General features: G+C 34.9%; 1 protein-coding gene across 9 annotated transcripts in view; it reads right to left on the bottom strand.

The window, feature by feature from the left end:
• LOC108304191 (activating transcription factor 7 interacting protein) overlaps positions 1-25876 on the bottom strand; it is a 126752-nt gene that overhangs the window by 53593 nt on the left and 47283 nt on the right. For 4 of the 9 annotated variants that reach the window (XM_017528264.2, XM_017528245.2, XM_017528268.2 and 1 more), the window contains exons 2-5: positions 13933-15509; positions 5591-5677; positions 3653-3798; positions 1741-1878 (exon numbers count right to left, since the gene is read on the bottom strand). In XM_017528264.2, coding sequence (XP_017383753.1) covers positions 1741-1878; positions 3653-3798; positions 5591-5677; positions 13933-15502 — 1941 coding nt within the window. In that variant the 5' untranslated portion in view covers positions 15503-15509. Of the gene's footprint in view, positions 1-1740; positions 1879-3652; positions 3799-5590; positions 5678-13932; positions 15510-20356; positions 20721-21938; positions 25752-25876 lie in introns of those variants that run through there. The other 5 variants (XM_017528300.2, XM_017528255.2, XM_037738322.1 and 2 more) reach the window with 4 other exon arrangements.

Here is a 25876-nt window from a genome sequence, read left to right as displayed (position 1 = left end):
GCGCCGAGCCAAAAACTTAGGTTTTAACAACACAATTCTATAGCTGCACCCATGGGTGTGATGAGAAACAATGAATAAAAGTATTCTTTCAAATCTTCAGGCATTTTCAGATTTAATTCAAAATTGTACACAGTACTAGCAAAATAGAATTTAATAATTAGATAGGTCAGGTGCGATGGCTCATGCCTATAATCCCAGCACTTTGAGAGGCCGAGATGGGAGTTCAGACCAGCCTAGGCAACATGGCAAAAGGAACCCAGGAGTTCAAGACCAGCCTAGGCAACATGGCGAAACCCCATCTCTACAAAAAATACAATTTGGCTCCTGCCTGTAGTCTCAGGTACTTGGGAGGGTGGGATGGGATGATTGCTTGGGGAGCAGAAGCTGCAGTGAGCTGAGACTGTGCCACCATACTCTAGCCTGGGCAACAGAGTAAAACCCTGCCTCAAAAAAAAAAAAAAAAAGATAACACTATCATTATAGAAAGATCTGCTAAAGGTGAGAAGCAGAGCTAGTGGATTCCTAAATGGTTCACTACAAAATTAATACAAAGACTTTATCTTACACGAAACAAAATTAACAGTATGAAACCTAGAAAATAACTTTTGAGTCTGGGAGGTACACTTAAATTCTAATTGTATTTAACTAAAATTTTATTCATAACTCAAAAAGTGATTTAACTTCTATGGGCCACTTTCCCCTCATTTGCAAAATAAGGCCCTATACAGTACATGGTTTACTACTCAGCATCTTTGGACTATGCTCATATATAAAATAGCCCAATAGGAATCATATACTTATTTATGACAGAATGAATGTATTGATTCAAATACCAGCTTTTTAGCTTTTAAATAAAGTAGATTACTATAGCACACTACTATGTGCTCATTTCAGCTCATCAGAAGCTCTGGTATATGTAAAAATATCGTTGTACTTAATAAAAGATGAAAAGTAGAAAGTAACAAATACGTGTTAGTAAACTAACATCTTTAAAACATAAGGTCCATGAAAGGAAGTAGATTAACATAAAAAGAATCCCTAACAAAAATTATTTGGTACTTATTATAGCATGCTAAATTACAGCCTTTCTTCAGTGAGTGAGAAAAAAATTATGAAGCACAAAGTTAGATCCAGTAACTTCTGAGCCTCTGTCATGGTTTGAACCATGTCCCCTAAAGGTTCATATATTGAAGTCTGAACTTCCAGTATTTCAGACTGTGACCTTATTTGTAAAGAAGGTCATTGCAGAGGTAATTAGTTAAGATGAAGTCATACTGGAGTATAGTGGGCCCCTACTCCAATGACCGGTGTCCTTGTAAAAGGGGGAAATTTACAAACAAACACGCATACAATGACAATACCATGTAAAGATATAGCCAGAGATCAGGGTGATGTTTCTACAATGCCAAAGACTGTCCACATACCAACAGAAGCTAGAGTGAAGGCATAGAACAGATTCTTCCTCACCACACAGGCCTCAAAAAGAATCTATACTGTTGGCACCTTGACCTTCAACTTCTAGCCTCCAGAACTGTGAGACAGAATATTTCTACTACTGTTTAAACCACTCAGTTTATTACACTTTCTTTACAGCAGCCCTGGTAAACTAAAACAGATTCCTTTTACTTCTTGTATTTAGAATTTAAATGTATTTTATAGTCAATTTCAAATATAAATCCCAGAAAATAAGTTATAAAAACAATGACACAAGGAGTATACAATTCAAGTCAATGTACAAACCTGTAGTTCAGTAAGAACTGTTTTATGCCTCTTATTACATTCAATCTTTTCCACTCGTGTTTTCAATTCTGCCAAAGTCTTATCAAATACAGCACACTGCAGCGCACACAATTTTTCTTCCAGCAACCACTGTATAACCTAAAGAAACAAATATTCCTTCATTATGCCAAGAAGGCATTCCAGCAAGCAATAAACAGCAAATATTCTTAAGCGCCAAGAAGATAGAAATGATAACCAATTTAATGAATAATACATGCTAGAATCTGTAACACAATACCATCTGCTGAAATCTTCTACTTTTATATATATAAAATCTACTTCAAGAGGGTAATACATACTAAAAATAGAAAATTTCCAGAGAGTAAAATTATGAAAATAATTTTAAGTTTTAGTATTTGTCCCCATATGCCCTCCGTATCATGCTCACAGCACTTAAAGGAAACCACTTAAAGGACCAGTTTTTAGAACTTCTAATCTGTTACAACTACTGATTTTTGTGAGAAGCATTAAGAATGACACTCTAACATTGAATTCTATAACACTTCTAAATGCCTACTTAAAATTTCCATATTCTCATTATGGGTCCACAACAAACAAGACACCCGCACATACCCATGAACCATACTTGAGTAACACGAGTAACACTGTTCGAAGAAGTAAACTCTCAGGACACATCAGTTTTCAAAATTATTTCACATAGCTGCCTTCATAATTCTAACAGCTCTATAACAAAGACTGAGTAAGTATCATTATCCATACGTCAAATAAAAAGAAACTGGGGGGAGGGGGAAGCACTGGGAGTTTTTACTGCCTCACTATTTCTTTTTCTACAAAGTACAAATAAGTATGCTATATCTTACTGAAAGAATTTTGGTCTAAAACATTTATTATAAAATGTCATCCTTAAATATATAAGACCTTGAAAAACTAGTTATCACCAACGTTTAATATTCCTCTCTTAAAAAAGCATTTGTACAAACATTTGTGAACACATGTTGAAAAACTTATAAAATACTGAATATTTTCATTATTTCTATCTCTAGTCAAACAGATGTAGGGAGAATTTCAAAGTCTGTACTTTAAATATTCCTTTCTCTAGTCCTTCTAAAGCTCTGTCTCTACCATTTTTATACTAACCCTAAAGTACACAATAAAGAATTTAGAATGTACAGGCTTGTAACCATGAAACCAGCTTTATAAAGATTAAAATGTTTATATTTAAAACTCTAACAATTTCCTTTTCACAATAAGATTACGTTCCATATGAGAAAAAAAGAAAAGCTGAAAAACAACATTCTGTTTTGTTACCAAAGCAAATAAAGAAAAATATCATCTTCTCTCCCTTCCATTTTGATAATCATAACCATCTTTAAAAAAAAAAGATGTCGCCAAAAAGAAGTCAGAAGAAATTTTAAAATTAAATTATCAAGAATGGTAATAGACTTTTTAATTAATTTATTTATTTTTAAAACGAAGTCTTGCTCTGTTGCCCAGGCTGGAGTACAATGGGATGATCTCAGCTCACTGAAACCTCCACCTGCTGGGTTCAAGTGATTCTCCTGCCTCAGTCTCCCAAGTAGCTGGCATTACAGGTACCCACCACAACATGCAGCTAATTTTTGTATTTTTAGTAGAGATAGAGTTTCACCATGTTGGTCAGGGTGGTCTCAAACTCCTGACCTCAAATGATCCATCCACCTCAGCCTCCTAAAAGACTGGGATTACAGGTGTGAGCCACCCACCACATCAGGCCAGTAATTGACTTTACAAGCTCAACCACTTTCTTAAGTTCTTTCTTTATATGATAAACCAGATTATGTCAATAAAATACAGAATAATGTCAAAAACCTAGAAGAAGACAGACAGTGGTACTATTCATTCAATATGGTTTATAACATAATCTACACAATACCTTTTGAAGTTTCTGGTTAATATCTCCTTTGGCTGTAATCTTTACTTGAAATTCTGCCTCATATTCTTCTTCCACATATCGACGACGTTTAGACTGTATATTGTCCATGTCTTCTGATTTAGAACGTTTTCGTCTGGAAAATTCATCTGAGAAGAAAAACCACAATGATCACACTTGGGTGTTTTTCTTATAGCTCTTAATGCATATGATCCATCCTCAGCAAAATATTGTTTTCAATCAACTGTTTTGTAAATTGTTTTGGATGTCAGAAAAGTAGGTATACAGCTTTTAGCTTAAAACTTCAAATGACTGTCAATATACTAAGTAAGAACCTCCCAATGGTTAAGCAATGCACACTGTGAACACAGAATTTCCTTGAAATCTTCATATTAGGAAGGAAAACTGCCTAACAATTGTGTCATGAAGAAGGTAGATGAAATCATCTCATATTCCTTCCTGTAACTAAATGTCACAGTGCACATGAATCCTCTGACAAAATATAGTATTCATTCTCGTGTCAGAGTTTTAACTACACACAGTTTTAATTATTTCTTTTTCCTCTGTAAGTATAAGAAAAAATTCTTAATCATCAGCCTTACAAAACTAGCATAGTAATAGCTATTCTTAACGTATCCTAATCAATTTCAAATAAAAATAAAATTAATGTTAGAAGTATTTATAAAAAATACAGACTAGAAGACTTCGCTTAGAAAATTTGTTTCAAATACTCTTAATATTCTGGAATCATAAGCAAATAGTATCCGGTTTCTTCTTTAATAACTAAAAAAATTAAAATACTACTCTCTCCACACTTTTTAAGCACAAATGCTTTTATGTGACCATGCCTATCCCACTCTATATCACTCTATATTTGTATCTATGTGCCTACTTTTTAAATCCACTCAATTCTACAATTTATCTTATAATTGTAACTTACCCATGGTCATATCTGGAGAGCAGCATGACAGGAGAGTTACAGAACCCAGCTTTCTTGACTTCTAGTCCAATGATCTCTCTTCCCAAATCTAAGGACACTCAGTCCATCATTTCCCCCACTTCCCATAAAGCTAAAAAAAATCCCTCCCTTTCTTTGTTCCTCCCACTCTTCCTTCTTTTATTCTTTCTCCTTCCCTCCTCCTATTTTCCTTTTTCTTCTTCTCTTCTCTTTTCTTCTTCTTCTTCTTCCTTCTTTCTTCTTCTTCTTCTCTTTTCTTCTTCTTCTTTTCTTCTTCTTCTTCCTCTCTCTCTCTCTCTCTCTCTCTCTCTCTCTCACAAGGTGTCACTCTGTCACCCAGGCTGGAGTACAGTGGTTCAATCACTGCTCACTAGAACCTTGAATTCCTGGACCCACGTAATCCTTCCACTGTAGCCTCCCAAGTAGCTAGGACTAGAGGTGTGTGCCACCATGCCTGGCTAATTCAAATATTTTTTCTGTAGAGATAGGTTCTTGCTATGTTGCCCAGACTGGTCTTGCATTCCCGGCCTCAAGCAATCCTCCCATCTTGGCCTCCCAAAGTGCTGGGATTACAGGTGTGAGTCACTACATCTGGCCTTAAGTAGACTAAGAACCTTAAGTAGACTAAAATACACCCTTCCATTCACTTATATTAGCCCATACAAAATTCTTGTAGTTTCATTCTCTAAACATAAATCTAAAGCAATTATCTCAAAACACTTTGTACCTTAGCAAATTTTAACCTGAATCTTTCTGTGGAACAATAAAAAGTATAAACAAACAAAATAAAATATTGAGGTATATGAAGTATACTTTCAGAAATCCTTCAGTTAGCATCAACAAAATGATATAATTGTGGCTTACTTAAATTGCAAAATTTTACAATCATTTCATGGGCAAAAAAGAATATTCCATGGTTGCAAATACCGAAACAAAGAATTATTATTTTTCAAACAAGTTCAAGTTTGTTTATACATGCATACTTTTCTCAGAAGGTCTTTCATCATCTTCATGTGTTACTTGCTCTTCTCCCTCAGGTTTGTTGTCCTTTTCATTACTTTCTACTTCTGCTGTTAACAAATATAGAAAAGGAAATCTTACTTGTACTGGAATTAATAACAGCTCACTAATTTACATTTTTAGTCACTATCCAGTTATAAAACTAACCTTTTATAAAGTCGGAGTCCCAAAATGTAAAATTTTGGGAAGGAAAAAGAGGAGTAAGAACTGGTAGAATGAATGATAAAGTCCACAATCAACTGTTCAGCAATTCAGAACAAATTCCACACAGGATTTAATCTTAATATAGATTTTAAGTAATTTCAAAAAATTATTTAGTAATTTTCTGTCACCAATAACATTAATAAAATGTGAAAACAATTGTTGTAGAGCATTTTGATTCCTTTACATTCAATAATTAAAATAGTGGCCATGACAATTACCATAAAAATTCCAAACTACTGGAAAATTCAAAACACCTAATACATTGAACATCCAGGTTGAATCATTAAGTTACTTAAATTCTTATGGAAGAAAGAGTTCATAAATAAGGAATGGAAAGGCTATCCCAAATATAACAAAAACTTTAAATATATACCTACTTTGATAACAGTGCCAACAACTGAGCTAGGTGCTTAATAGCTATTATATAGTCACAATATAATCTCAAACTATAAACTGTACATTTTGTCATCAAATTGATGAGGAAAACATTCAGAAGAGTTTTTTTTTTTTTCTTTTTTCTTTTCTTTTCTTTCTTTTTTTGCTTTGAGATGGAGTTACACTCTTGTTGCCCAGGCTAGAGTGCAGTGGCGTGATCTCAGCTCACTGCAACCTCTGCCTCCAGGGTCCAAGCAATTCTCCTGCCTCAGCCTCCCGAGTAGTTGGGATTACAGGCACCTACCACCATGCCCAGCTAATTTTTTGTATTTTTAGTAGAGATGGGATTTCCCCATGTTGGGCAGGCTGGTCTCCCAAATTCTGACCTCAGGTGATTCACCTGCCTTGGCCTCCCAAAGTGCTGGGATTACAGGAATGAGCTACAGAGCCTGGCCCAGTGGGGTTAATTTTCATGAGATTTTCATGAGTACAATACCTAAATATAAATTAAACTAGAAGGGTTAATTTTCATAAGTCATATAAAATATAAAGCCAAGTATAATAGCTAAATATAAATTAACCCAGAAGGGTTAATTTTCATTAGTCATATAAAATGTAACAACTGAAGAGTGCTGCCAAAAGATATTGCTAAAAATGTCTACACGATTATATTAAATAAAATCCAAGAGGTACCAGAAATGTTCTTTTGGTCAATCAATAAATGTGTCTTCAACTAACCTACTCATTAAATGAGGAATAAGGGAGCTACAAAACATCACTAAGATGCTTGACTTCTATTTTCCCCCTTACATCACTGCATCTTGCTTCGCAGTGGCTTCAATTAAGCATGCTATGTTTCATCACGTTCTGCAACTAATAGTAAATCAGTAATCATAAAGTATATAAAGATTCTGATATGACATTTCTTCTCCAATCATCAGAGTTTTTAATCACAACAGCCCTAATAGCAAAAATGAAGATTAAAAAAAAATTTTAAGATATTTTAGGTGAAAATAGGCAGAGATGAGGATCATTGACAAATATCTATTAAGGGGCTAGAAGTATTTTTTTCACTCTAAGATAAACAATAAGCTAACACAGTACACAGGATTACTAAAACTATTTTTGAACTCTAAAATAAATTATTTGAAAATTAACTTTCTGTTTACTACACTTTGCTAATTTTAAGTGTTTTAAGACCTGTTTCAATGAAATAAAACTTTGTTTGCTTTCTTGTAAACAGATCAAAAACTCATTACAACACATTTTTTCTATATATATTTTTCCATATCTTCCTGATTTAATGCTGAGTATTGGTAACTCCTGAGCTTCCTAGTCCCCCGAGTTTCAAGAGAGACAGAGTAACCGGGTTGCTCAAGAAAAAAGGTTTAGATAGTCCTTATTCAGCAAATCCTCACATCACAGAAAGCACAAAATTAGCCACGGCTCCAATTAGGGTAACTCTAAGCCAGAGATGCAGAACACAGCAGAGTAAATTGGCCTGGTTTGGTTTGCCTCTTTTATACACGTTAGTTTCCTCTCCATAAGTCAAGCTCAGCTTGAGATTTCTTCATTTTATTCAAAAACCTCCTTCTATCACCCAACTCCAGTTTCCAGATATGCCTAGAAGATATTACTGAATTCGCAACACTTAAAATACTCAGGATTCACAGAATTAAAATATATGTTAGAGTTTTATGTAACAGACAAAACTTGGGATTTAAAAAATGGTATTAACAGATTGTACATAGAAGTGTAGGGCCTTATATTCTTTGATTTTGTCCCCAAAGCCTGAAGAAACACTGATAATGGGTCTCCTTCAACCCAGAGTAATAATCGGAGGTCCTTGGTACACAGACAACTTTAGAAGTAATTTCAGGTAGTTCCTGGGACTCCTGAAACTCATCCAAATAGGTTAAGAATGTCTTTTTTAGAATCTTTCCTTACTCACAGATAAGTTTCTGTTATAATTACTCTGATTTTCTTGAGTATAACCTCATCACAAGTTCTCACAGTTGTGTTCTCAAAGTTGGCAAGTTCTCACAGTTCCATGTGTGATATTCTTTCAAGCAGGCTAAGACAGTAAGCTCACTGAGGGCAGATATCAGATCTCATAGTTTTGGTAATCCCAAAAACTTTTGAGAAATAGCTGAGACAAATTAGATGTTTAATACTTACCAGATGACTATTAGCTTTAACAAAGTTCTGTTAAGTAAATGCAGAAAAGTGTATTTTTAAAGGATTACAAAACAGAATTTACATTAGGGGCTTAGTTTTCCATTGCAGAATTATACTTTACAGAACTTTATTCTAAGGAAAAACTAACAAAAACCATTGCCTTAGATCAGAGATTGTCAAATCTTTTCTGTAAGGGGCCAAAAAATAGGTATTTTCAAACTTGTTAGCCACATTGTCTCTGACACAACCTCTTAATTCTATCCTTGCTGCAGGAATCAGCAATCAGTGCTATGTAACATGTAAACAAATTATCACAGCTATGTTTCAATAAAACTTTGTTTACAAAAACAGGGCTCACAGACCAGTCTACCAGTTCCCTGCTTTAGATTACTAGCTCCATGAAAATATTTATAACAAAACAAGAAATTCCTACAGACTAATTAAAGATAATACCCATTAGAAAAATGGGCAAGGGGGATGAACAGGCAATTCATAAACAAGGAACTACAAAAGGCAAATAAACATACAAAGATTCTCAACTTAACAAGACCTATCAGAAAAATGAGGCATGACTGGTAACGTGACTTTTCCAGACATTTTTAGTTTTATTTAACCAATACAGAGTGGCAAATAATAGCTTCTATGTGAATTTTTGCGCTCTTTTTAAAAGCAAAACCTAGTGGGGGAAAGTTAGATTGTATTATCTCCAATTCTTCCCCTCCCATTCTTTCTTGAACCTGAATCAGGTTTTCCACTCCAGCATTCACCAAAACTGCCCCTTGTAAAAGTCATCAATGATCTCCAGGTTGTTAAACACTTCTCTTCATCTTATGAGCACACACAGCAGCATTTGATATAGTAAACAGTTCCACTACTCCCTCCTCAAAACAGTGTCTTTACTTGGCTTCTGAAACACCAAAATCTCTCCATTTTCTTCCTACCCCAGGAGCTGCTCTTTCTCAGTTCCTTTGTTGGTTCTTCCTCATCTCCCAAACCACTAAACACTGAAATGCCAAAAGCTCAGTTCTTGGATCTTTTCTCCATGTATACTCACTTTGAGCTGATTTCACCTTGTCACCTGACTTCAACTAATAGCTACATACTATCTACTATATTTTTCTAATACAAATCAAGACTTACACATCTAACTCGGACAACAATACTCATCTGAAAATGATCTTCCTCCTATACTCCTCCTTCCAAAATCTACTTCATCTTTGGTCTTCCTCAACTCTGAAAATAAAAATCTGCAATTTGCAAACTAGTGTACAGAACTAAGAAGCTCCACAAAGAGAAGCCAAGTACAATAGCTAAATATAACTGGATTGAGATGATAAAGAATTTTAACTGAACACAACTGTGACAAATTATCAGTAAATTGACTAAATCATGCCAATTTAGCAATACTAACCTAAGCAAAAATAGAAGAAAGTCCCAAATTCTAGTCTAAGGTAATTATCCTCATTAGAATCAGTTTATGTTTATTTTATGTTAAAGATCCAATGAACAAGGGGGAGAAAATATCAACCAGATTTTTTTTTAATCTGAAATAAAATCTGCAAGGAAACTATATCAGTGTTTAATGTAAGCTCTGGTTCACTCTAAAACAGATTTTTCTCTTCAAAAATCTTACATTTAAGAAAAAGAAGAATGTGGAGAAGGCCTATCCCTATTTTTCCACGAGAAACAGAATGAGAAGGACCAAAAAAGAGAAGACGGAGAATGCAGTAACCTAAAAGCTAAGGAGAGTCTCAAGACAGAAGGACTGTTATTAAGAGCATATCCAAGTATGGAAGAACAAATAAGACAAAGAAAGGATGTCCCCGGATTTAATAACATGGTCATCAGTATCATTTCACTGAGAAAAATTAAAAGTGGGGAAGCTAGCAAGGCAGAAATCAAAATCCAGTTAAGCGGAAGGGTTAAGAGAAGAAAAAATGGTGCTAGCTTTGTTAATATAACTTGAAAAATGGCTCTGAAAGAGAGTAATTAGTAGCTAGAGGAAAGTATATGGTATGGAGATGCAAATCCTCTAGTGTTTGAACATTCCCAGGGAGATAAATCTTTATTTTACTATTGTCCTTAAATAGACTATCATTTTAATAATTTAGTGAGTTATCAGTTATAACAGAACTACGCCACAATTCAACAGTGTCTCTAGGCTTATTAAGGTATATATGCAACACCTTTTTACTTCTTTCTTCTACTTTCGTAAAATTAAAATAGCTTTTCTATTTGCTTTGTTATCTTTCATTATTTCTTGTTGCTGCTAATGCTCATCATAACTGCTACATTTAAAATATTTGCTAAACAAGTGCCTGAAATGATAGAAAGGTTACGCTATTTTCCTTTTAGTACACTCATAGATGTTAGTAGCTAAAAGGAAGAGCAGTATTGAAGCCAGACTTTAGTACTTCAGCTAATAATTCTGTGTTCTGAGTACGGTAAAAATTAGTCAAGAATAAAGGCATTTATTTAAGTAACATTTCAGCAGGTGTACTGTACAGCAAGATAAAGGACATACAACAGATTCTGCCCCCATAAAAAGAGAACAGAGTATAGTTTAAGAACCAATAAAGAAACCTTTCTTAAACAGGAAATACACAAAATTACCTTTAGAGGAAGGGGAAAAGATACAAAATAAAAGCTTAGTTATAAGCCAAGAAATTAAATCTATCATGAAATTTGCCCTGCTAATAGCATACCATCAGATTAAAGGTAAGTAACCAATAATATTCCCAACTTTGAATTTTCAAAGTATGCAACATGCCTGACTTAATATTCATCTCTCAGCACTTAACTGCCTTGTGTGGGATGACCTCCAATATCAAGATTCTGACTTAAAGGTTAGATGTATAAACTCATTAAATCGTAAGTTGCAATTTGATTTTTTAACTTTCTTACACAGACTTAAAAAAAAAAACTTATAAGGCTTTTTTAAGGACTTGTCCTAGTGCCACACTCTGTATAAACACTTACTGAATGGATGAAGTTCATTCTCAACACCGTCACCTATTATCTTTCCAAAATGTAAATTTCATTTTCCTCTGCTTTAAGTCCTTTATTGGCATTCCAATGCTATCATAAAGCTTTAGCATTATAATCAAGTCCTTGATGATATGCTTCTCTTATATTATCTATTATTCATTCACTTTACAAATATTTACTGGCACTTACTATGTGCCAGGCACCGTTTTGGCCTGACGATGGTGACTCAGAACAGGAGTAATAGCAGTTGTGAAATGGATCCTAGATCTATTAAGATAGTAAGCAGTACCAACAGAATTTCCTGGTGGACTGAATATGGGAAGTGAAAGAAAAAATAAAAATGGTTCCAAGGTTTCTGGCCTGAGCAAGTAGGATAGAGCTGCCATTGAAGAATTAGGCTTGGCCAGGCACAGTCACTCACACCTGTAATCCCAGCACTTTAGGAGGTCGAGGTGGGTAAATCATGAGGTCAGGAGTTCAAGACCAGCCTGACCAACATGGTGAAGTACTGTCTCTACTAAAAATACAAACATTAGCTGGGCATGATGGCGCATGCCTGTAATCCCAGCTACTCGGGAGGCTGAGACAGGAAAATTGCTTAAATCTGAGAAGCAGAGGCTGCAGTGAGCCAAGATCGTGTCACTGCACTCTAGCCTGGAGACAGAGTGAGACTCAATCTCAAAGAAAAAAAAAAGGAATTAGACTCATTAAAATCCTACGTTACAGCAGCAGGGGCAATATAGCAAGACCCTGTCTCTATAAAAAAAATTAAAACTTTGCTAAGTGTGGTGGCACATGCCTATATTTCCAGGTACTCAGGAGGCTTAGGTGGGAGAATAACTTAAGCCAAAAAAGTGAAAGCTACAGTGAGCTATGATTGTGCCACTGCACTCCAGCCTGGGCAACAAAGCAAGACCCTGTCTCACAAAACCAAAACGAAAACTCTATGTTATTGAAAGGGGCAAGACATCCCTGAATACATCTGGTGCTCTAATAAAGTTACCTTCCTCTGCACTCCCAGAATACCAATTTAACATTATTACCGTACTCACAACCTTGTATTTAATGACCTGTGATTTAATTCTTGTGTGTATCTTCAGGGCAAATACTATCTTCAAATCTCTAGAACCAAGAAGGGCCTGGTCTGTCTCTTTACATAGGTTAGTTGAATGCTCTTTGAAAATAAAAAGCCATCTTTTCTTCTTTTTTCAGGCAGGGTCTCACTTTGTCACCCAGGCTGGAGTATAGTGGCACAGTCTCGGCTCACTGCAGCCTCGACCTCCCAGGTTCAAGCGATCCTCCTACCTCAGCCCCTCAAGTATAGCCAAGACTACAGACAAGTGCCACCATGCCTGGCTAATTTTTGTATTTTTTTGTAGAGACAGGTCTCGCCATGTTGCCCAGGCTGGTCTCCAACTCCTGAGCTCAAGCAATCTGCCCGCCTCAGCCTCCCAAAGTCCTAGGATTACAGGCGTAAGCCACCACATCTGGCCAAAAAAAGAAAAAAAGTCATCTTTTAGTAAGAAAAAAATCTACTTCCAAAAGCTGGTATGATATATTTGGGGAAAAATTGTCTCTGTGTCTCTAAAATCTGCTTCCATTTTTTTTCTTTTAACAAATTAGACTGTGTTTTATGTTAGCAAGGTCACATCTCTCATAGATGTCTAAATCTAAAAGAATGTGATATAATGAGAACAGAAAGTTATACATGCCTTTCTCAGTCTTCCTCAGGCCGAGAAAGTTTCATACAGGGATAGTGTTTTTGAGTCGACCATGAAAGAAGGTAGAATTTTTCTCATTCTCTTTTTCTCTAGTAATAATTCAAGAGATGGGAGAGACAGGTACTGAACAAATCATAAAGTTAATATACCTTTTACATAAGGAGTTTGAAATCAACCTAAAAGTAACAGAAATCTAACAACACAGAGGGACAATATCAAGTAAGAGAACTGGTTTATAAAGAGCTCATTCAGAAAATGAGGAGGAAGAGAATAGGTTGGGTAGAACCAAAAAGGCTGAGGAAGCAAATGGGTAAAATGTTTATCATATAGATAATCAAGCTTTACGGTTTTTGGCTTACAACAATGGTGGTGTCATTCCCTGGACAAAGAATATTAAAGAATAGGATTTCACTGAGAATATTAATTAAAAATACAATTTGTTATGCTTGAAGCAAATAGAATAAACGATTAGGCTTTTAGTTTTAAGTTATCTGTTCACTAAATGATACCAAGAAAGAACAACTGCTACACCACCAGTCAATTATGTACTGACTTAAATTGTTATCTCAGTGTTATGGTGTTCTACTTCATCTCTATTTCCAGACTATAAGGGCATATTTTCTACTTACTTTATCTCCTTTCTTAGTACTTAGCACAATGCCGCTCAAAGAGGAGACACACTGTAATTCTGAATTCTATGAAATTAAGACATCTTTCTATAGCGTCATCACTATTTTCAACTTTCTCTGCAGCTAAAATAAATTTAAAACATGATAATGTTTTATTAAACAGTTAATTAAAGTCGATAAAAATCTTTAAAATTTAAGTTATATGCTAACCTGGAGAGCACGTTTCATTTTGCGATATAACTTCAGACTCATCTTTTTCACCTGAAATGTCCTCTTCATCAGAGAGGACCAAAAAGGCTTCTTTTGGCAAACTCTCACTACTTTCTTGTTTAGATGGTGAACCAAAAGAACTTTCCATTTTCTCTTCCAAATCTGGATTTGTCTCATCAATTGGAAGGAGAGATGCTTTAGAAAAGCAAGTAAGTTCATCCTCAGAAGGTGCAAGCTTTTCCAAAATAGGAATGATTTCATCTGTCTCCATAGAGTCTGTATTTTCTAAGATATTCTCACTTTTGTCATCTTCCGTAACATTTTCACTAATGCTTCCAACAAGATCTGCAGAATTTTCATCTTCATTCTTTTCAACTTGGTCAATTTCCATACTGCTAGATATAGCATCTTCTCCAAGGGCAAGCTCTGTGATAGTATCTTCCTCTACCTTCTTTTCATTTTCAGGAGGTCGATCTGAACAAATAGTTGTATCATCTGTTTCTAGAGTTTCTTCATTAGCATCAATATTACTATCAGCTTTATTTTTCTCATCCAATGAGTCTTTACTTTGAATTTGCTCTAACTTTTCATCATCCTCATTTTTTTCAAGAAAATCATCATCTTTATTGCTACTTGGTTCTATATTGTCAATTTCAGGAACTGGTTCACAAACTGGTACAGAACTTGGTTCAAAGGTACGATCAAAGGCTGATTCAGAAGTCAGCTCATCAGAGGCCAATTCACCAGTGGCCAGATCATCAGAGGCCAGTTCACTAGAGGATAGTTCACCAGAAGCCAGATCATCAGAGGCTGGATCAATGGAAGCTTGTGCTCCAGAAGCCAGATCAACAGAAGTTATTTCACTAGAAGCTATATCATCAGAGGCACAATCACCAGAAATGGGTGCAACAGACACTGGTTCACCTGGGAGGGGATCACCAGAGGTGGGATCGCCAGAGGAGAGATCAGAGGTGGCATCACCAGAGGCGGCATCACCAGAAGGGACATCATCAGAAGGGGCATCACCAGAGGTTGCATCACCAGAGGCAGCATCACTAGCGGAGGGGTTGCTAGAGGTGGGATCACCAGAGGTGGGATCACCAGAGGTGGAATCACCAGAGGCCAGTACTCCAGAGGCTGGATCTCCAGCATCCAGATCACCAGGGGCTGGATCACCAGAAACTGGTTCAGCAGTCAGTTTAGAGTCTGGCTCTAGAGTTATATTATTGGGAGACAAAGGTTCAGAATTTAAATCATCATCCTGCTTGTTTTTTACATTAACACTTAGGATACAGGGTGTTTCTTTCCATTCTGTTTTACTTTCTTCAGGATCAAAACAAATTTCTTCAATGCCATTCACCTCTTCCTTGTCTTTAACGTAATCCATATTTTCCAAAGGTGAGGTTGGGTCCAAATCTCCATTTTCATGGTTGCCATTTAACAGCTTGACATCAGTTTTCAACAGTTCCTCTTTGACCTTGTATACTGCTTCAAGTTGCTGACGATCACTCACTCTCATCGTTTTTCGAGCCTTAAACACTTTTTTCTGAGGTTCTTCTAAACTTTCCATTTTGAATCTTTAAGAAAAAAGAGAAAGAGAGTTTAATCACTGAAATAGAAGCAACCTAACCCAATACATACTGATCTTAGAAGCCAGCAGCACACTTCACGAAATGTTTAAATAAAGACATAGAAAGCTTCCTCCTTGTTGTATACTAATTCTCATATCTACTGCATCTGTGTAATACAAAATCGATAATGGCTATACTTTACTAGAAAATCAACTAGAAAGCATTGGGGAAAGGGGACAAGTTTTCATTTTCAATATGGAATTCACAGAATATGGAGATATTTAAGTAAAAAATAAAGTTCCTGAAGAAAATGAAAAATAAAAATAAAAGTGTAGGAATAAAAACAATAGGGAAATAACCGGTATAGAGATAAAAGAAAAAGGAGGAATAATTAAGAAACATGTAAGGAAAGACTACATTTGCAACCAAGCATATTTAGAATGTCAGAACTATAAACATATTAACAAAAGATTACCATTAAGAATGTAAGGAAATTTCATACACTGGGAGAAAATATTTGCAAATCATATGCCTGATAAGAGATTTTTATCTTGAATCTAGACTTTCATATCTAGAATACAGAATATATATTTATATAGAATATAGACTTTTATATCTAGAATATATAAAAACTGCTACAATTCAGAAATAAATCAAATAACCCAATTTTAAAATGGTCAAAGAACTTGAACAGACATTTCCAGAAAGAGACTCCTAAACCAAAAGTCCATAAGCAATAAACATCATTAGTCATCAGCGAAATGCAAGTCAAAACCACAATGAAATAATACTTCATACACACCAGGACAGCTACAATCAACAAGAATGGGTGTTGCCAAGGATGTGAAAAAACTGAAACGTTCATACAATGCTAGTGGGATTGCAAAAAGGTGCAGCTGCTTTGGAAAACAGGCAGTTCCACAATATGTGAAATATAGCGGTGTCATATGACCTAGCAATTCCATCCCTAGGTATATACCCAAAAGAAATGAAAACGTATGTCCACACAAAAACTTGTACACAAATGCTCTATAAAAGCACTACTCATAATGGCCCAAAACTGGAAATAACCTAAATGTTCCATGACTGATGAATGGATAAATAAAATGTGGCATGCCCATACAAGAGAATATAATTTCAACCATAAAAGGGAATGAAGTACTGAACATGCTACTGCATGCATAAGCCTTAAAAACACGCTGAGTGACAGAGGCCAGTAACAAAAAGGCCACATACTGAATGATTCAATTTATATGAAATGTCCAGAGTAAGCAAATCAATAAGGCAGAAAGTAGATCAGTGACTACCCAGGGTTGAAAGGTTCTGGAGAAAATGAGGGGTGGCTGCTAAAGGGTACAGGATTTCTTTACCGGGTTATGAAAATGTTCTAACATTGATTATGGTGATGATTAAACAGCTCTGTGAATATGCGAAAAATCATTGAATTGTACTTTAAATGGGTGAATAGTAGAAATATGTGGTTATATCTCTAAAATAAAGCCACTACAAAAAAACTAAAAACTAAATACAAAGAGGGTGTGTGTGTGTGTGTGTGTGTGTGTGTGTGTGTACTCTTTTACTGGTAAGTTGTGCTAGATTTTTATCAATTCGATTTACTTATTAAAGTATGAACCTTTATCTTGGCTGTTATTTCTCAGTTTACATCTACTTCTTGTTTTAATTTTTTTCCTATAATATTTATTTCTTTTCTCTTACTTTTTTTTGGAAAGAGTTTAATATGCCATCCTTTTCCCTGAGATTCAAGCTTAAGCATTGTTTTCAATCTCACTTCTTTTGCAATGTATGCATATAAAGCTATAAATTTCCCTCTAAGAGCTACTTTAGTTGCATCTCACATTTTAATGGGTCATTTACATTATTCTGTTAAAATATTTTCTAATTTCTTCTTTCATCTGTAAGTTATGTAGAAGTGGGTTTCTTAAAAAGGTAATGCATTCTGACCAAGTGAAGCTCACTTAGAAAAATACAAAGCTGATTTCACATTCAAAAATCAAGCAGTGTTGACCATCAACAAACCATGAAGCATTCTGGCTTTATTTCCTGCCCACCAGAGTGTATAACTGATGAGTTCTGCCTAAACAGAATGAATGTCTGGCACCAGGTTATTACTGACTGAATTGTGCAGCATCCCACACTCCACACCCCCAGAAAAAGATATTAGAGTCTTAAGCCCCAGTACTTCAGAAAGTGACATTACTTGGATAGGGCCTTTACCGTTGTAATAAAGGTAAAATAAAGGTACTACAGTGAGCCCTAATCCAATATGATTGATGTCCTTATAAAAAGGGGAAAATCTGGACACAGACAGATATGCACACTAGGAGAATGCCATGTGACAAGTGATGTTATGGTACCACAAGCCAAGCAACTGCCAGAAGTTAGGAGAGAGACCTAAGCAGATCCTTCCTCAGCACCTTCAATGGGAGAATGGCAGTGACAACACCATGATTTCAAATTTGTAGCCTCCAGAACTCTGAGACAATAAATTTCTGTTAAGCCAAAAAGAAAACCACAAAAAGAAATCAAGCTATTTAATTCACCACATAAACAGAACAGAGGGAGAAAATGAATAAAGGATTACCTCAACAAATACAGAATATTCATTTGACAAAATTCAAGACTGATGCATAATTACAACTCTTCAGAAACTAATACTACAAGGAAAATTACTCAAATCTGATAAAGGTTATCTACCAAGAAAACTAAAGGTAGCATGACTGATTCTGACATAAGATCAAAAAAAAAATCAAGGATGTTTCCAGTAACCATTTCCATATTAACATCTGGCCAGTGCAATAAAGGCAAGCAAAAGAGGGCAACAATTTGGTTCTGAAGAAAAACAATGTCTTCAACAATACGAGAATAAAACAAAATTCCTTTAAGGACTACGATGTACAGGAGGCAGGAATACTGTTTTCACATTGGATAGTCACTTACCATTACCATCACCAGTAGAAATGATACCGTAAGAATACACTTGCTTTGACCTGAGAAAGAAAGCAAGCCAGCCCCTGATGTCTGGAAACTCAACCGATACTCACAGTTAGGGCTCAATGTTGTTAACTGATCTGATGCTTACAGCTAAGCCATGTTGTTCCCCGGTTAGACATAAAGCCAACTCAGAGAACATTCAAGTCAGACAAGGTCACTGTGCAACCCACAAAATTCCAAACATCCCGCCTCACTAGATGAGTGATGGCTACTTCTTCATCAATTACAGCTTTATCTTGCATTAGTCTGTCCTCCCTATATAGATAAAATTTATTGAGATACCCAAGTATAGAAGTGTCCCTATGTCCTGATGTCACCCAACCCACAGTAAGGATCTACTTCCTTAATATCTCCCCAAAATAACCCAACCTATACTCTACTATACACAAATCGTCCTCTTACTGATTGATGTGCCTTACAGTTTCCCCATAGTGAATACTGTTCCCCCCTGCGACAAATAGTAAACCTGACTTGTTCAATTACAAGTGTGCTCCTGCTGGTCTTTGGCTGAAGGGCATATAACAATAAGCCTAGCCTTTTTGTTGGAGGCCAATTCAGCTAGAGAATCTACCACTTTGTCAGAGAATTTCTAGACTGTGATACATTCTGTATTCAGTCTCTCACACTAAGCCAATTCACTAAGAATATATTTCTTAGTCTTTCTAGCCATTTTATTTAAATCACATAACTAAATATTTAGAAAAATTATTCTTCATTTAAACAGAAACCTCAATACAAAATTGTAATAGACACTGTGTTAGGAGTTTTTAATTACAGACTAAAATTTCACAGCTTCAAGGCTTTTCCCTTCCTATCTTTACAAAGTTATGCTAACTGTAAAATTTTCTGCAAAAAGATACAGATACAATCATTGTATTTTGCTGTCACTTTTCCTTGCTGATTCCAAAACTACAAAATAATTAAATTTATAATATAAGTAGAATAGTTACCCATTAAGTATTTCCAAATACTGAACGGCCATTCTTTTGGACTTTAACCTCATAATATCCACATTTCTCAGATATTATATGGATAGCTGGTAATTATTATCAATTGCATTAGAAGTAAGCATTCCTTTAAAAAATTCATAACTTTTAACAACCCAATTAAGAATATGAACTCTGTATACTGTTGACAGATTCATAGATTTGAATTTCCACTCTCCCAGGGAACCTACTGTGTGAGACTGGGCAAATTACCTAACATCAATTTCTTAGTTTCAGCTACCTTAAAAAGGGACTAATTCTAACACCTGTCATAGAGGTTGCCATGAGAACTAAATGAGATTCTATATATTAAACACTTGGAATGTAATAAGCACTCAATAAACATTATAACCATCACCATCCAAATATTCAGGATAATGTTTTTAGGAATAAAGAGTCTGAGACAAATTACTCTTAAACACTTTTGGTATTATATATATATATATATATATATATATATATATATGTTTGTATAAAATCCAACATGTAAACCTCACATTTAATATTAAATTGCCACCACCAAATAATATTTAATAAAAATAAATATAATTTAAGAAAAGCTGATTTTATCAATAAAATTGTCATTAACTTCAGTAATAATAAAGTACTTTAAAAAGAATTATAGAATAACTACCACCCATACCCACAAGGGAGCACACTACAGCCATTTACCAGATCTTATGGGTTCTAAGTATATTAAAAAACAGACAAAGCAATAAGGAAGAAGCACGAACAATCAGCTCGAACTAGTTCAGCCATATCCGTACAAACCAATCAGCACTCTGCTTTTAAAAATCTATTTTGCATTAGCAAAGCATATTTAACAAAGATACACATTAGAGAAGGGTGTGTTACCTGAAAACAAGTCTCCATGGCTGTAATGCCAGAGCAAAACATTTACAAGGATCATTTTAATACTGTCACCTAGAACTAAGATGCCATTCATAAAACTATTCTATAAAATAAATGTTAGTATTTCAGGTGCCAACTCAAATCAGAAAGCTTTCACATGACTGTAATTCATTTTCACAGAAAAAAGCATTGGTATTTTACGGCAGAAGATGTCTGCCATGTCTAAAAGTAACTGCAAAACATGATGAACTAGTTTCTCCTGAAAGTATTTTCTTCATGAGGAAGAGTGTCAAAATAAAGTCTCTGTATATTCAAGAACTCTGGGAAAATACTATCACTACTAAAATCTTTTTCTATAGGAATTTATATTTAAGTAACCAGAGAAGGGTGTGTTACCTGCAAATAAGTCTCTCTGGCTTGGAAATTTTTTTCAAATTTTTTGTAGATTTTTTTAAAAAATATTTTTAAGGAAAGCCCAACGAGCTTCTTTAAATGAAAACATTAGTCTCTTCTCTGCTTCAGACCCCTCCACCCACTACTTTCTAGCAAGAGATCATAGCAATAAAACAACAAAGGGAAGCTGTTTTGTCTTAGCCTACAATCTGCCTGCTCAAAAAGCTCAAGAATTTAAATGGCTGTTCAAGAGCTGCTCACAAACTCAGCCAATCAGCAGCCAGCATTCTGATTCCTGCCCAGCAACAGGAGACAGACAATAAGGTCAGAAAAACATAGTTAAACAAAAGCTGGATCTGCAATACTTCAGTGTGGTTCTTTGTTTGAAATAAGTAATCTAGAACAGTTTACATAAAATCCTAAATCCACATAACATGCATTAAATATTCCACACATATAAGATTTACATCTTTTATGCTATTTGTTTTAATAAATATTCATATTTCCAGAAATATATATTAATATAAATTAATTTCCTACTTGAGGAATAAGTCAAACATAGACAATACATAAGAATATACTTTTCTTTACAATGCAAAATTCGAATGTAAATTTCTTTTTTAAGAATGCCATGGACTATGTATATATAGATATATATATATATACTAAAAATCTGGCAAAACCTTAAATCCTGATAAGTAAAAAAAAAAATTTCATACCCATCTATTGTTACAGATTTCTGATTCCAAAAATTAATAGTATTCTGGACCCAAAGGATTACTATGGATAGTATTATGAAGTGTTGTGCTGTCTACTGCACTGAACTGACTTAGTTTAATTCATCTAATGAAATTTAAATGTCTGATTCTGTCTGATATTAAGTGGTATGAATACAATTACTACATCCTTTTCTCAACTGCCTTTTGCAGCAAGTTACAAAAGGTTATATGAGATGTGCTTTCAAAGCTTTATGTGGATTACAGAGTAAATATTCATGAAAGACACATTTTTCTTATATTACACCATTCTATAGTTCTTTAAATAGGATTATAAAATAAAAATGGAAAATTTGTTATGAGAATTTTTTTTCTCAAATTCACTACCTATTAGGTTTTCTTAATAAACAAGTTTTAAAAATAAACCTCATTTCCCCCCTTCCTTACAAATGAACCTTGTAATTTTTCAAACATACCCAAGAGGGAGCTTGCTGCAGCCATACTCTTAGTTTATATAATCTCCCCACAGGAAAAATAAATCAACAGCTGCTTCAATGTTTCAGTCCTGTGAGAGAACTGAAATTCACTGTCTGATTGGCTCAAAGCCGAAATAGTCTAAAGCCAATCAGACATCAGTGTCACAAACCTTGCCCAGCAACAAGGGAAGCAGATGAGGGCAAGTGATCTATCAAAAACCCAAAGAATGTGAAAATAAAGGTGAACAAGGTGAACAACGAAATGGAAACATTAGGAATGTAACTCCAGATGCGCTGTTTGAAAAACAGGTCTATACTAGGGTTTCTTTGATTAAATAAACTAGGGTCTGTACTGCTTTCCAAGAACAGACTTAACTAAGTACCACGATTGTTGGGTCAAAAAGCATACACAACACATAAACAACACAAATGCTCTATTAATTCAAAGTTATGAATATCTGATGAAGTATACTTAAAAATAAAACTAAAGCAAAAGCTTAGAAAACATTAAGCAAAATCTTTTAAGTGGACATGGCATTTCTGTCTTTAACAAAAGCATTCTAATTATATTCATGTTGTTGGCTGACAGTATAACATTTTTCTGAATGAAAATTTCATTTTTCTGCTGAAAATAATTTTAATTCAAGTTTATTTTCATTAAATGGCTGAATTAAATATTAAATAATCACTTTATGCTGGTAATTCCTAGCCTCTTTAGAAATGCAACTCTGCTATTAGATTCTTTAAGAATCCCATTCTCGGCTGAAACTAAATTTTGCTTGAGAATTTGCAATACTCTTGAAAATAAAATCATAAAGAATAGTGACTTGCAAAATAAATGCTAACAATCTGCTTTACTATTTATTGCCCATTAAACAGGGAATCTGACAATGCAACGGTTCACTCACTTTGATACTTATCTGCTCAAATTTAGTATAAAAATTTTAAATTTTTTATTTTAAATATGATATCTATCAGTATTTGTGGGAGACTTGTTTCAGGACTCCCCACAGATACCGAAATCTGACAATGTGCAAGTCCCTTATATAAAATAATATAGTATTTGCATATAACCTATGCATATACTCCTGTATACTTTAAATCATCTTTAAATTACTTATATTCCGTATAACATAAAGGCTATGTAAACAGATGTTATACTGTTGCATGATTAGCTACAGTTATCTCAACTGGTATAAAATAACTGTCACTAGCTATCCTGCCATCTTTAAAAAAAAGTGGTAAAATCTGTTTATCAAATACTCATAAAGTCAATTGAGTAAGTTATTGAGTGATTATAATATCTGACACCTCAACAAATCAGCCTCTCTTCTTGTCACCAACCAAAATGCAGAAAGCAATAACCCCAAACTAAATTGTAAAAAATAACCAACCACAAAAGAAATAGGGAGTTTGCTTTACCAACAATTCCCTGGACAAGGCAGGAGTAAATCATGTCCTTAAAATTTTGGTTACATCGAAACCAGAAGTGTCACTACAGTTTAACTTCTTGTTGCATTCACTGCTATATTTTGAGAAATTTTGGAATGGTCCACATGACAAAAAAGTAAGATATCTTAAAATTAATTCTCCAAGTCGATTTTGGGGATCATTGTGTTACATGGGCAAAATAAAATTAAATGATCTGATCTAACAAATGTCATTTTAGAATACACCCCCTTAGAAAACTGGTCAATTTTCCATCAAGACCCTACTAGCTTGCCAAACTCTATTATCCCTATGCAGAAAAGGAGTGAAGTTAAAGAAGGTGTTGTATTTATCTCCACAGAAATTTAAGAAATCATTTGTCCAGAGATGGGAGCGGTGGCACATACCTGTAATCCCAGCTGCTTGGGAGGCTGAGGCAGTGGATTGCTTCAGCCTAAAGGGTAGAGACCAGCCTGGGCAACATAGCAAGACTAGGTCTCATTAAAAAAATAAATAAATAACCATCAGTAATAGAAATCATCTGTCCTAATGTACTTTTCACATTTTGCTTGGGTGAACTAAAACACCCAGAATGAGGTATGAAGAGATGAAAGATGTAAATCCTTCAAATGCCAGGAAATACTTACTTTTCTTATTAACCCAACCTAAAGACAAAAGCTGGATAGCCAACTTCCTGTGTCACCTTTTACTAGGTGATGATGCAGCAACAATAACAACAAAATTTCACTGGCTAATAACTATACTTCTTCATTCTAGGACACCAGGCTGAAGGAACAGGTCTCCCTCATCCCATCTAGGCCTTGTGGCAGAGGGAAAAGTATTGTATACTGTATACTTCTGATATACGTACACTATAATATCTCTGATGTATATTGTATATATATGTACACTCTGATGTACTGTTTATCATATATACAGTATATGATAGCTTTTGGCAGTACAGAGATATACAGTATACAATAGCTTTTAGCAGGGGTGTCCAATCTTTTGGCTTCCCTGGGCCACAATGAAAGAATTGTCTTAGGTCACACATAAAATACACTAACAATAACTGAGGAGCTTAAAAAAACATCGCAAAGAAAAAAATGTATGATGTTTTAAGAACGTTTACGAGTTTGTGTTGGGCTACATTTAAAACAGTCTTGGGCTGTATGTAACCCGTGGGCCACGAGCGGGACACGCTTGTTTTAAAGCTTTTGCTTAGACATGGTGTACATCACTTTCCTTCACATTCCATTGGCTAAATCCAAAATAATCATTAAGGGAATAGGAAGTAAAAATCTACCAAGGGGAAACACTTCACATCACATGGCAAAAGGTATGGATATTATAATCCTCTTGCTGCAAAGCAGTATAATTGTAAAATATCATACAAACTATCACAATTTAAAATACACATATTCTAAAAAGCGTGGCATAAAAAAAGACTTCTGAACTAATAAAACTAGGTTCTATTCCATGTTCTAACGTTAGTATACAACAGCATAGAATAAATCAATTTAACTCTATAGAGTTCAGTTTTCTCAACTGTAAAACTGAGAAGGTTAGACCAGATGCTTGTTAAGTTCCATTCCAGCTCAAGTTATATATTATTTTATTAATGTTTGGCTATACAGACACATATAATTCATTTTTCATTATGAAATAAAAATAAAGTGCCCTGTACAATATAATAGCTTACTCCTCCTCCTTCATCCTTGACTCCTAAATGAAAAGATAAGCATAATCTTGAATTTGATGTTTATTATTCCCAACCATGCCTTATAAATTCCCCCTTTAATTAACGCCTTGAAAAACACCCTTTTTAATGCACACCTTGAAAGGAGTAAAAGAAACTTATGCTTATCAAGGAATAATTATATGTCAGCACTATAACAAAACATATCCTTTTCTCATTAGTTTGTGATAATTTATTAATTTCAACTTTCCTATCATGTGAATTAATAAATCAATAACTATGCTGCTATCAATAACTACACAGATAGTAATTTTAACTTGGTAAGGTAAACCAGACACCCAATTCAGTACCAAGTTGTTTTCTGCAGCACAGGCACCCTTCTTACACATTTCGCCCTCTAAGTTTTGACACCATTTTAACAGAATGTTGAGCAATCATCTACATGTATCTTCCACAGTTGTCTTCTTTATCTTTTAAAAATGGAGATGTCATTTAAGATCACCGGTAAAACCTATCTATTCAGCAAATGGGACCTGAGAGTAGACTCCCTCCCCAGTTTTACCAGCCAGCTGACCGCTTCAGGTATTAGCTACCAGAGCATTACCAGCAGCTTTCTAAGTATTAAATTATCTTATCCTTAATTTAACATAGCAATTAATAGTAGAATTCAGTCAACAAACTAAGAATAGAAGAGGATTTCCTCGCCGGGCGCGGTGGCTCAAGCCTGTAATCCCAGCACTTTGGGAGGCCGAGGCGGGTGGATCACGAGGTCAAGAGATCGAGACCATCCTGGTCAACATGGTGAAACCCC

This window comes from Cebus imitator, unplaced genomic scaffold (assembly GCF_001604975.1).
Source record: "Cebus imitator isolate Cc_AM_T3 unplaced genomic scaffold, Cebus_imitator-1.0 Scaffold2, whole genome shotgun sequence".
Taxonomy (NCBI): domain Eukaryota; kingdom Metazoa; phylum Chordata; class Mammalia; order Primates; family Cebidae; genus Cebus; species Cebus imitator.
Note: the sequence above shows the minus strand (reverse complement) of the source record. Positions and strands in the feature narration are given on the sequence as shown.